The sequence below is a fragment of the Podarcis tiliguerta genome (assembly GCF_965153285.1).
Source record: "Podarcis tiliguerta genome assembly, chromosome: 1".
NCBI classification, from domain to species: Eukaryota; Metazoa; Chordata; class Lepidosauria; order Squamata; family Lacertidae; genus Podarcis; species Podarcis tiliguerta.
This window is the reverse complement of record NC_139534.1, coordinates 84,274,485-84,288,084: the sequence shown is the minus strand read 5'-3', so window position 1 is coordinate 84,288,084 and position 13,600 is coordinate 84,274,485. Positions and strand designations below refer to the sequence as shown.

Here is a 13,600-nt window from a genome sequence, read left to right as displayed (position 1 = left end):
GGGTGAGAAGAAGCAATTTCTGGTGGGCACTGCTGCAGACCGGTCTGTTGAATGGTCTCTTTAAATCTGAAGGTTCATTATTGTTCCACAAGATGTGTATCTCTTTAAGGTCCAGGGCAAATAACGTGACCTAGTTTTACAGCTGTGAAGCAGTAAAGCAGGTGCTGTTATGTTAATTAAGCTGTTGGGTATAGTATATAAAGAGCAGCACCTAGCTCTCTCAGTACCCTGGTGGGTGGGTCATACTTATTGATAGATTGTAAAAGGGGTTTTTGTTATTAAAACCTAGCAAAAGTTATTTTTGCGTTCCTTGTAATGTGCGGTCTCCCCAGCACGCCTTCTGCAGCACAACTAATCTGCAAATAGCCAACACGGTCAAGGTAGCAAAGAGGTCTTTATATGTCAGCATTATTTAGTTACTTTTATCATTTCAACTTCTTACTGCCAGTCTTTGTTTTTAAAGCTTAGAACAAATTCACATCCACAATAATAGAGGAGGTTCTAAAATAGATATATCTCAAGGGTCAAAAGCCAGGGGGAAGAGGTGTTCACTCACAGTACCCTGAACAGAGGTGCAGGGGGAAATGCCTGTTTTGAGGGCCAAATGAACTATGCTCAACACACTGTGTACAGCTCAAGTTTTCCTTTAGGCACAGTACTGGTGCATGGAGCTTTATGATCGTTATCAGAATTGCAGCATGTAAGGGGAGGTTTTCCTCTTGATTGTGGCTAGGGAGCGAAGGGATAAACCTCTACTTTCCCTCCAGCACACCTGCAATTATAGAAAAACTGGAAATGTAGCTGTAGGTCACACATTAAGCCTGGCACACAGTTTGGCCCTTAGTGGCACTAGCAACCAGAACACATGGAGGATCAGGGACAGGACTTTGAAGAGCATCCACCCTGTTATGTAGGACTGCATGGGAGGGGGCCATGAACAAGGTGTGGCAAACTACTCTTGAGGGCAATTTTTTGGGGGGGGGGGCATTCTGAACTTTATTCGAAAATGACACGGTGTTTAAAAACAGGGTCTTTGCTTCATAAATAGTCCATTCATAAATGGGAACATTGTGCCAGAGGTGGAGGGGCAGCCCCCACCATAAAAGGGGTCTCCTCTCCCTTGGACAAGGCAGATGGAGGGTGCCGCGTTGGACAGCCATGTGCCCCCATCCTGCCCTCCCTGCGGAATCTGGCCCCTCAGGCCTCCTTGGGGCCCCGGCTGGCTGGATTCTCCCCCTTCCTCCCCCCTTTGGCTCTGGGGGGCTTGGACCCCTGGTCAGCCTTGGCTTTCTCTCCCTTTGCCTCTTTGGTTTTCTTGGCTGCTGCAGGCGCCTGGGGCAGAGCAAATTATGAATGATCTTCCCATAAGTGACTTGGTTACAGTTGCCTGCAAAGTCTTTCTTCTTCTTCTTCTTCTTCTGCAGGCTCAGTTGTTTTCATTTGAGTCATTAATAAAGACACGCACCACCCGCCTTGATAAACTGAAGTGTTTCTTTTTTTATTAATAATCATCTTACATTACAAGTATAATGTATGACAAAAAGAAAGTTCTCGTGTACATACTAGGGATATATCAACATAGCTCTATTCGTATCCAGTGTCCTAGCCTCTTTCACACAGGTACTATAAAGCACAGTCCGCAAAGTAATAACTTTTTTTTTCTTTTCTTTAAAACATTGTCAGAAAAAGTGTGATATTAACATTTTAATACATATGTAATAATAAGATTTCTAGATTGTTTCTCCCCTCCCCTCATTTACACGTGTGCATGGTTCAAGCTAACAGTTGGGGACGGGGTTGTGAAGGGAAAGGGGGGAAAGGCAAAATGCGAGGAGGTTATCTTCACACACCTCCTCGATTCTTCGTAAAGTGAGTTTGTGGGGACGCCTGAAAAGGAGAAGTCCGACAGCCCTCCTGTTGCATTTCTAAAATTACAGTTTGAGTGATGTGTCTCCCCAGCAGTGGCTGGGAAGGCTTTTTCTATACATGAGGTGAAGTGCCTGACATATTTTATAAAAAAAATTATTTTACAGAGCGAGGGTGCCTTGCTGGCAGCTTGCAGGCTGGTAAAGAGTCCAGTAGCCATGAGAAGGTAACTTATCCATGAGGTTCAGTCCTGAGGATCATGTTTTCTAGGTAGCTGTTATTCTATGGGATTACACTCTACAGTCCTGAAGCTTGGTTGGGGGGCAGGGGGCAGAGGTTCAGGTAGGCCAGGTTTGTAACTGAGGTGGGTTTCCAGAGTTGTGTGGTGGCGACAGAGGCCTGACGCACATTGCCTGCATCATCACCATAAGAGTGTGTGTGTGTGTGTGTGTGTGGCACAAGCTCTCTAAATGTGTAGCTGTGCAACACCAGTCAGTGCAAGTAGTCGGTTGAGGAAAAACTGTTCCCACATTCACCCCCCACCCCGAGCCCCCAATAGCAGTAATATTTGTCTTTCTCAAAAAAACTTGCGCAAGTCGTTACATAGTGTCTGTATGGAGGGAAGTCCAAAACCATTTTATCCTCCCGCCTCTTCCTGGTATGAAGTAGCTGTGCTAACTTCATCCTAATGGCTTTGCCCAGAGCAGAGCAAGAGGCCGTCCAGCTAGAAGACCTCTCAACACGTATTTCACAAAGGACGGTCGCCGGAAACGGTGGCTTGGATCTGCCATTCATATTAAAAAGGATATCATCACATTAACATTGTTTTGTTGGAGTGGTCTAGTCATAATGCCTCATTGCCAACACCAATAAAATAAAAATAAAAATGAGCATTCAGGCTGCAGTATTCTCTAATGACACAACTCCACCACCCACCCTGAAAGCTATCTGATTTGCTCATTTAACAATGAAAAAAGCAGCAGCTCTTTGAAAAGCAGCCAGACAAGATGGTAGTAGCCGAGGAGCAACAATGCAGCTGCATAGATTCACCAGCTAAATCAATTTACCTATTTTAATCACTGCACTCAGAGCTTTTCTTCCTGTGCTAAACCTCCTCGCCATGTACCGAGGCTGGAGAATCTGTGGCTCTCCACCTACTGCAGGACTACAGCTCTCATGATCACAGATGGCCATGGGAGATGGAGTCCAACAACCGCTGGGATGCCACCCATCTCTCTTCTTCTTCGACTGCACTCTGTTCCTTGTGCAAATGAACGCTGCATCCCTACCCTAAACAGAGCATCAAGTACCGCTCACTGACGGCAATGGGACTCGGCCTTCCGCCTCCAGGGACTGCACTCCAAATTCATCGGACAATTCTGCTTTGCTGGCCATTGAACAATACAAACTGGAACGGTGGGGAGAGCACAGGCTACATTTCAGCCTGCACTCAGAAAGTCAAAACAAGCAGAGGGGGGAAAGTGTGCAACTGGGTCAGATACGTCTTAGCTAAAGGCATTTACTGTCCGTGTCAACACACAAAACAGATGAAATGTTCACCCGCATCCATTGCAAGATGGTCCCACTATTGCTATCATAGGCTTCATTTGGCAAGCTGCCATGCTTACCAGCCAAATTTTAGCCTTAAGTACTTTATGCCTCTCCCCAAAATGCAGGGCCTTCATTTGCAATAGGACAGCCTATTTTCTCCCTAAATTTCATATTTATATCTATTGAAAACAGATACATATCTAAATATACAGTCTTATATAGTGATATATAGGCATGTGGATTCATTTCTTACATCGTGTGTTGTACATGGGTTGCTATATAGGGACAGGCTGTGTATAGATTATGTCTAGCCAAAGTCCTTTGCCCCACTGGTTTTAATTGGAATTTCCCCTTGAAAAACAGTGAAATGTTAAAAGTGCTTGAATTTAGCTGGGTCAATGCCAAATGAGGGCAATCCAGAGGAAGTCAGGTGCGATGAAATACCAATGGAAGCAACAGGACTTTCAAGGCTCACATCTGCCCCTTAGTCCGCCCCTTTCAAGAGGATGCATTGTAGACTTAAATCAGGTTTCATGCATACATATTTCACTTGCCTCCAGACGGACACAGGAATTGCATAGTACTGGTATTCTACTGTTTCTGAGATAGACTTTTGCCATCAAGGGGTGCTGCTAACCCAATGCATGTCTTAGCTATATAAATAACAGGCCCATCTTATGAGCTGAAACATAGCATTAGCTGAAACATAACCTGAAAGACCTCTCACTGCAGAGGTAGCTAGCTTGCAGCCCTGCAGACATTGTTAAAACTCCCATAGCCCCAGCCCAAATAGACAATGATCAGGCATCCACGGGAGTTGTAGACTGTTGAGATCTGGAGGGTCATAGGCTCTGCAAGCTCTGTCTTAGTGGCTGTGTTTATGCTGTGGGATCAGTATCTCTGAATGGCCACTGAGAGTCCAGACCAGCAGAACTGCAGACAACTGGCTAACAGAAAGGCCAACTGATAGCCCAAAAGTGTGCCAGAACTATACATGTCTGCACTGTTTGTGTATTGCAGCGGGGTTGGACTAGAGGACCTTCGGGGTCCCTTTCAACTCTACAGCTCTATGATTCTATGCTTGTGTCCTCACTGTGCTTTGCTAATGTAGGAAGCTTTGGCTTTCTGTTTCCTTACCACAATCCCATGGCAATTTGACTTTTGTGCACCCTTGGCAGTCTGCATGCAAGGTAGCATCAGTGCGAGCTTAGTGTGTTTCTGACAAACAGACAATTACATCTGTAGAAGAGCCTGAGTTATAAAAGATAGCGGGGAGATCTGCAATGAGACCTCCTTACAGTTGGAACTCCACAAGTTAAAGTACAGATATAGATATGAACAGATGAATCAATCAGGTGCTCAACAAGAAGGAAGCATTTCATTACAAGCTGTATCTTTTTATCATTTAGAGCAGTGCTTCCCAAACTTGGGTCTCCAGTTGCTTTTGGACTACAACTCCCATCATCCCTAGCTAGCAAGACTAGTGGCCAGGGGTGATGGGAATTGTAGTCCAAAAACAGCTGGAGACCCAAGTTTGGGAAGCTCTGGTTTAGAGATTTAAGAGATCACACATCCATAATCGTCATCATCCATTGCCTGAATGTGACCGGATTCCCGATCCCAGTTGGATCTCCTAGAATTGGATACTTTTGAGCTGGGCTCCTTTTTATCTCCTCGCTGCAGGAGAAACCTATACAAGGCATTTTGAAGTACCATCAAACGCAGGCAATAGCTTCCTTCTCTTGTGCTATTTGGCTGTGCTACACATCCACAAACGTCTTAACACCAGACGCCCTCTAGTGTCCTCTTTTCCCAGCCTCTATTTAGTTTGACTGTGACCAAACAGATAGCTAAGTCATAGCAACTGAGCATAGACAAATATTCTATTCAACACAACTGCTGGAGGCAGCACCCCTCCTCGCAAAAGTGAAACACAACAGTAATACAACATTGTTTTACCTGGGAGTACAACATTCACAATGCAATCTTCAGCCAGCATTCTTATTTACCTGGCTGCTGATATGCATACCCTAACTAAGACACATGTGTATGATCACACACTCCTCAAGTCCTTATGTTGTCCCTGTACTTTAGAATATTTAGCAATTTTTTTCTTCATAATAGGATACCAACAAATACCATTTTGCATAGCATTAACAGGTTGGATTCTTGACGACTGGTCAAATTACTAAGTGTGCAACCAAATCTTACGATAAGAAAATTATGTCTTCATTGAAGTGGACGTGATTTCGACAGAGCTAGGGTTTTATTTTAGTAATACTTTTCATCTTTTGATTTAACTAAACAGTCCATTACAAGGTTTTCATGGGCTTAAAGATGCAGGCATGTTTACAGTGGTACCTCAGGTTACATACGCTTCAGGTTACAGATGCTTCACGTTACAGACTACGCTAACCCAGAAATAGTACCTCGGGTTAAGAACTTTGCTTCAGGATGAGAACAGAAATTGTGCAGCGGTGCGGTGGCAGCGGGAGACCCCATTAGCTAAAGTGGTGTTTCAGGTTAAGAACAGTTTCAGGTTAAGAACGGACCTCCGGAATGAATTAAGTTCTTAACCTGAGGTACCACTGTAATTGATGTATTTTGGTAGTAAAATAATTTCAGATAGGGAACATTTTCATACATTTTCATTGAATGGAGAGAACTTTGACTCTGAATGGCAGATTGTAGATGAAATTAAAAAGCAATAAGCGGTTTTGTAATTTTGGAGCTCATATGTGGAAACCTATCACATGTATAACATCACAGGTAAGACTGTGAATGTAAACCAAGCCATGGAGGATTTCAGTCTCATTTTAACCAACCTGGATTATCTATTTATAGTTAAACTACTAACACTATGGGGAAAAATAGTGGCAGATGATGTAAAATATGGCCCAGCTACAGTTAAGCACCACTGATTTTAATGCGAGTGAATTAAGCACCTGATTGCCTCTTTCACTGAAACAAAGATTTAAAATTGCTTAATTTAAACTGGATTGTGTTCTGCATGTATTACAGATGGCCAAATGTTTACACACACACACACACACACACACACACACACACACGGACTGCTCTGAAAACCCCAAAATGGGAGAGAAGAGGAAGCTTTCACAGAAGCCTGTGCCATGTTCTGTTCTCTGCATGCTGGTCATTGCAAATATTTCATTTTCTTGCCCATTTACACAACATTCTAGGCATACCCTACAGGTGATTTAATATTATGCCTCCTGCAACCCATTGATGCTTGAGCATCAGAGCACAAGAACATATCTCCTGAATATAAGCAACTACAGAAGAGGAATTATCCAGGTGAGCTCATGAACATTTAATGAGTTGCATCTTACTCTCTCCCCAAAGAGGCTAAAAACAACCAGTGTCCTAGCAAATTATTTCTTCTTCAGACCAATAATGAAGAGGGATAACAGGCAAAGCAAAATGCAGATTACCTAGCCCTCGGCCAATTGTTTAAGAATCATAGAATCATAGTGTTGGAATGAACCATGATGGTCATCTGGCCCAACCCTCTCCAACGTGGAGCTCAAACTCACGACCCTGAGAGTCTCACGCTCTACCGACTGAGCTATCAGTCTGAGGAACAATGTTTCAGAAACCATATACCGAAATGGCTTCTTAATGTAAATTGTGGTTGGATTCACCTTAGGCACTGTCTAGTGTACGCACTCTAACATTAGCACATATCGGGAATGCTTCAAATAACAAACCGTCTTCTAAATTCTGAAATTGTCTTTATCCAGCCTTATCATCGTTTCCACCAGAGCCTCTGTTATTTATCTGAAATGAACCAATTAAAACAACCAGATTATGAGTATGGGGACAGCTGGGTCATAATCTACAGGGCCTATAAAATGGCCAAAAACCACTGACAGTAAGAATATAGAAGCAAAGCATTTATACTCCCCACCCCCCACTTCAGTGAGTGGTAACCACTCTCTTGGAGTTAATATCACCAGTAAACCAACACAAGGGTGAATGGAGGCCTCTTAGTTGTGCAAACTAATGCTGACAATACTAATCTCTCATCACCCATGGTATGTAGTTGGCCTTGGGTCACACCAAGGCTCTCCAAATCCCAGCAGTTGTTTCTATGCTTAGAATAGCATCATGTAAAAACATTCTACATTAAGTTACCATTGTAGCGTTAATACCAACGATGCCCTAACCGCTGTCAAAAATTATCAAAACTACACAACTCTTTTAACATTTCCTAACAAATCTTCCTTCTGTGCTCATCAGTCTCACTCCCTACCATCAGCCCAAAGCAGGTAATATTGCAGACAAGGAATTTCTAAAGCCCAACATAAAATGCTACTTGTCAAGTGTGTGTGTGTATGTGCGTATCTGTGTGCGGAGTGAGAAGGCAGCGCATGAACCCCGGCAGTGGAAGTGACTAAAGCAGCCTTCGCCAACCTTGTGCTCTCCACCTTCGGCCAGGGCTGATACAAGTTGTGGTCCAAAGCTGAAGGAGGGCACCGAGTCAGCGAGGGCTGGACCAAAGGTATATCTGCACCAGTTGTTGTTTTTCTGCACAAAGAGCTGCTGCAATCTGCACCTGATTCTGTTTGCTGTCCCTGATTGCCTAGGATTCAATTCCTGCTCCCACCCCCTGCTTTCATATGGAAGTCAGTGCCACATTTTTAAAAAAGCACTAACTCCCATACAATTACAACTGTCCTACCCCAGAGCTTCTCCCTCTGGCTCATTCTTCAACCCAGAGGTTTTCAACCTGTTTGGGTCCACGGCTCCCTTGTCCAACTGCATTCTTTCTGCGGCACCCCTGTGCGGCTCAGGAGCCCAGTTGTGTCAGCCCTTGCCTGCAGAGGCAGGAGCCCCTCAGCGCTTTTCAAACACCCTCCCTTGTGCAGTGTTCCTCAGCCTCCTCACCACTCCCCTCTCCTTGAGAGTCCGCCAGGCAGTTAGAGCTGCCTCCCCCGGTTTCTGAGATGCCCCCCCTGCCCCAAAGAGAGATGCCTCCTCACACTGCCCCACAGGGGCCTGGGAAGCACACCTTGGTCAGCCAGGGCTGCTGCAACAAACAGTTGTGCAAGCCTTTGGGAGGCAGAGACGTGATAGGGCATCAAAGGAGGGAGGGAAGGAAAGAGGGACAGAGGCCAGTATTGCCCGTGACACCCCGGCCATCATTCAAGACACCCCAGGGTGCCATGGCACACTGGTTGAAAACCACTGCTCCAACCCATCATCTTTCTATTTTTGCCTATGTGCCGCTTCTTATGCTATTGTTGTGCATTTGTCATAAGACGACTCACTAAATCCTCCAGCTATCTTCCCTCCCACCCCGCTTTCCTTTTGTCTGGAGGCAGCCGGGCTGAGTTCTCTTAACAGCTCCAACTGCTTTACAATCCCTTGGAGATGCCACAAAGCACGGAGCCTCTATCCCTAGTTCTTTTGTATGACAACACATCAAGGTATCTGGGGTTTTCTTTGTTTTTCACTGAGCAGTTGCGGGGTGGAGGGAATGAGCTTTGAGTCCTGGATATAAGAATCGCGCATGTATGGGAACAATGCTACAAGATTATTCCCGGGACATTTCCACTGAGCGAAAAAGAGGAGGGGGAAAAGACACAGTGAAAGAAGCTGGTGCAGATATACCCTAAGAGAGACTGCTTTAACAACATGCTACATTACCACTGAAAACATACGGTTTAAAAAATAAAATCATATATTTATATAAATGAAAAGCTAGCAGCTAGCAGCATCAGTTCCAGAGATACTTTAGCACCAAGACCAATAGGAAGGGTCAGGAGGAAAATGGCAGGGTGTGTGTGGAGAGAGGGGATATGGAAAAGTTCAGTGTAACTGACGTCATTGCTGTATTTCCAAAACAATGCCGACTGGCATAAGGTTAGTCCCTCTGGAAACATGCCATCCTAGTAGTTCCGGGCAAAAAAAATCATTTTATTCCTGTGATTGTCCATTATTGTTGTGGTGCTGCCCTCTGCAATATTAGCAGGGCAAGGCACAGTCAACAGTGGAGGTTTTGTGCTCATTTTGGCTTATTTAACCTGAAGCGTTGGGGTAGTAAAAAAAATTAAAAATCTCCACAGATGTGTTTATTTGAGCTGCAAATATGTTGCCATACCATGCACCCCTTTGAAAGAAGCAGTTCACAGGAATAAACACAGCATTCCGTTTTTTCTTTTGCCAGATGACTGAACTTCAAACCTTACTCAACGGAGGATATGTGAACCCCTAAGAGGACCTTGTCATGTGACGACAATCAACGACGGATCTTGCATTGATATCCCCTGCCACAGAAATGTGGCAGGCATTTCTTTCACTTGTTATAAAAACCCAAACAAAGACACAACCCATTTATGATGATAAAGACCGAGTATAAATAACATAAAATTAGCATACATATTTTAAGCCCTGGAGTCTCTGCCCGGTTACGGGGCTTTGACTCGTTGGCTCTCTAGCTTCCACAGCAGCCCGGGTTTTCAGTAAAGAGTTTTATTTAATTTTTCTCATTGTCTACTATATAAAAATATAAATGCAAAAACACCCCACCCCACCCCAATAGTTCCCCATCTTCTGCATTATGCTATTTTCATCTGAACATGCTATCAATATTGTAAGATACATGAATCGTTAGTAGAATTTTCACAGGAGTAGCAGAAAAAAGGTTTTGCCTTACACTGAAAATGCCCACCGGTGGTTAAGACCAAGGAAGGGGCATCATGGGCCAATTGACAGAAACAACAGAAAATGAACCAGATCATCAGAAGAAGCTGCAAGAATCCACTCTAGCCTACGTGAAAATTGGGAAGCTGGAAAAGAAATACCAAAATGTAGGCACTGGGCTCAAAAATCCCAAGCATCATTAGTAGAGGGCTGAAATGGCTCAATTGCTAACTAACAAAGAAAAAGAGAGAGAAGGAGAGACAGAAAGAGAGAAGACATACACACAGAAGCATAATGAGAAGTAGGGTGACATTGCCCTGCCACGTCTAGCTTATAACATCGATTCAGTTTGAAAATATAGACTATGGCCCCAGCACATGATTCTGAAGAATGAAATGTTGCCACCTACATTGCAGCTGCCACGGTTGAAGATGTCAGTAAATGTTAAGTCTTGTCTCATTCATAAAAATTCCTCTTAGCTTCCATCAGATAAGTTTTAAATTTTCAGTGTTGGGCTTTACATACATATATAATATATATATATATTTCATATACTATATCAAAGCTTAGAGTATTGATTTTTTTTTCTTTAAAAAAGGGATTCAACAGCTTTCTAAACGAGAGGCATTCCTTGCTAAATATCAGGGTAAAACTCTGACCCGTGGTCCATGCTCTGCAGCACTGGCTTCTGATCCAGGGAGGACATCCTGCTCAGCATTTCTGCAGACAGTGCGTAACTATTGCTAGATTTCTCCTCAAACCAACTATCTAGTGCCCTCTTGGCTTCGAAGTTGGCAATAGGTGGTCCATTAACAGCAATTGTCAAAAGGTCACTGAGCTGCTCCAGGGTGAGCCGAGAACGATTGTTCTTGCGCACTCTCTGCAGGGCATTGCGCCCCTTTTCGCAGCAGGCTGTGGAGGTGGGAAGAACTTTGAGGATCTGGATGATTTTGTTTAAAAGAGGAAACCTCTGCCTGTATTTACAAATGTGGCCGATTAAATCTTTGAAACCATTTTTGGTATAATAATCCACCTTGAGTTCCCGCCATTCCATGAGCAAGCTCCCCCTGGGGTCCATGCCTTCTCTGCTCACTTCGGTGGAAAAGGTTGGCACGGCTTCGAGGTGCTCAAAAATCTGCACCATGTCTTCCCTGCCATAGCTCATCAGCTCCTCTGCGCTCCTCGGCCAAGCTGCGAGGTCAAACACTTGGCAGGCTTTCACAAATGCCCGGCTGCGAGGTTCAAACCTTTGAGCTAGAATCACCTGGGTCTTCTGGCATATCTTTTCTCGAATGGACTGGAATTTGGCTTCCGCCACCCGCAGGTTTTTCACAGCGACGCCATTGAAGCTTTCTCGAAAGCTCTCCTCAAACTCCTGGAGATACTCGCCGGGAGAATCGGAGAGCCTGCTGATCTCTTGGATGGCTTCCTCGATTTTGTCATCCACCTGCGACACAAGGAGGTATTCGCCTTGGAAGACGAAGGCAAGGCGCGAAAGCACAGCAATGACGTCCAGCAGGAAGTAGATCAGCTTGATTGACTGGTAGTCCATGAGGAACTGCAGGAGAGCCAAGGCAATGGCAGACGCATCTGCTCTTTGTGTTTGGCCGCTGACATCTTTGAGATGGGCCACCACTTCCAAGTAATCCTTGATCAGAGCGTTGAGGACATTCTGCTCCCCGATGATCCACTTCACTGCTCTGATGTCTCCCAAAAACTCAGTTTCTTCACAGAGAGTAGCAGCAGTGACCCTCAGCTCGCACATCAGCCTGGGAGAGTAACGGTAAAAGCTGAGTAACTGCTTCAGATTGTTCTCTAGCTCCTCCAGGCAAGGAAGCTCTTTCCCACTAATCGCATCCAATATCTCCAAGTGCGGCTTGTGTACCATAAGGGGCAGACAGAGCAGCCAAGGCAGAGTCTTTCTGATTGTCATGTACATGTTAGCTCTAAGGCTGGCAGTGATGTTAGCACCATCGACTCCCAAACCAACACTCGGCTTTTCATCCTGCAGGCGGATTCCCAGGGCAGAGAAAGCCCTATCTAACGCTTGGATGTAACTGTCGGTTGCAGAAAAGCCCAGCTCCTGGAGAGAGAGGAATTCAGTGGCCGGAGGCCCATCGCTGCTGATATACTGCACGTAAACCGCAACCGTGTCAGCAAGCAAATCGTCGCTCTGCCCGTCCAAAATGATGCTGAGGAAGGGAGATTGCCTGACCCGTTCGACGAGATCTTCTCTAAGAGCTCGCGCAATGTGGTGGATCAAGATTTGACAGTCTCCCTCGTTCATATACTGATCCACCACTTTGAGCTCGCACTTTCTCAGTAGTTCCGCAAGCGGCCTGAAGTCACAATAGGGCCGGCCTTCCATCGCTAAATGGTAGGCTGTGTTGAAGAGCAGAGTCATATTTCGGCACATCTCTTCCGTCTTCTCTGGGTGCATCCTGAGCCTGTAAAGTTGCAGGCACTTCTTGTGGAGGTTGCTCTGGCTGTGAAGTTTGATGGTGTGTATCTTGAACTGCTTGGAGCCGATGATGAAAGCCGAAGTCCGAGAGGATTGCACTGTATACTGGCGGCAGACGTGGCACCACATTTCGTTGAGCGTCGGGGAGTACCTCAGAAACCAAAACTTCTTGAGCCACTCTTGCTTGAAGCGCCGAATCCTCCTGGTGACGGCGGACAATTTGGAAGGCTCGTCTGTGGCTGTTATCATGTCATTGGAGACAGATTCGTCTGCTGAATCCACCTCTTGGTCGTCGTCCTCCATGATGGTGGGAACAGACATGATGCTTTCCGAAGCTGCGAAAGAAAAGAAATGAGGGGGAAATGGAGAAGGTTTAAGGTAGGGTTGCAAGAAACAACACAAAACTGTTAGACAACTATCCCACATGCCCCCCTTGGCTACTCATGCCATTTGCAGCAAAAAATGAACATGTTACTAGAGTAAATTTTGGTTTATAAACATTCTGAGCCCCCCTCATTATCTAAAATCATAATTTCCAAGAGTCCATGCAAGCCTGGGTAGCAAACGCCACTCTGATATTCTGACTACTTTCATATTCACAAAAGGGCATTAATGACAGAGCATGTCCCGAAATGAAATCAAAAGAGCTTCACACTTGCATTCAACCAACAAAATCCTTTAGATAAGAGAAAAAGGGAAAATATTAATGACATACTTCACACACATGCCACAAGCCAGTATATTTCATATTCAACATAAGAGAGTCAATTGCAATTTCTAGGTAAGATTCAAAAACAACAATATGCTGTTCTTTCTCCTGCAAGGGAATGCATCAAGAATACAGCAAACAAATTCGCTGCAATGGAATTTTTTTATTGAAGGTGCCTGATTACAGTGAAAAGAAACATCATGTTTCATCATTACAGTCACAATCCCAAGACCACTTGCTCAGAGGACTACGTTCCTGCTTCATGAAACCCACCAACGAGACCTCAGGTGCTTCTCAGAACACTCAATGCTGGAACATATTTAGTCACGAATGTCAAACAAAATGGC

General features: G+C 44.8%; 1 protein-coding gene across 2 annotated transcripts in view; it reads right to left on the bottom strand.

Moving 5' to 3' along the window:
* Positions 1-1,477: 1,477 nt before the first annotated feature.
* The window catches only part of PRDM11 (PR/SET domain 11), a 52,645-nt gene continuing 40,522 nt past the window's right edge, over positions 1,478-13,600 (bottom strand). For both annotated transcript variants that reach the window (XM_083427385.1, XM_083427386.1), the window contains one exon: positions 1,478-12,879. In XM_083427385.1, coding sequence (XP_083283511.1) covers positions 10,718-12,879 — 2,162 coding nt within the window. In that variant the 3' untranslated portion in view covers positions 1,478-10,717. The remainder of the gene's footprint in view (positions 12,880-13,600) is intronic.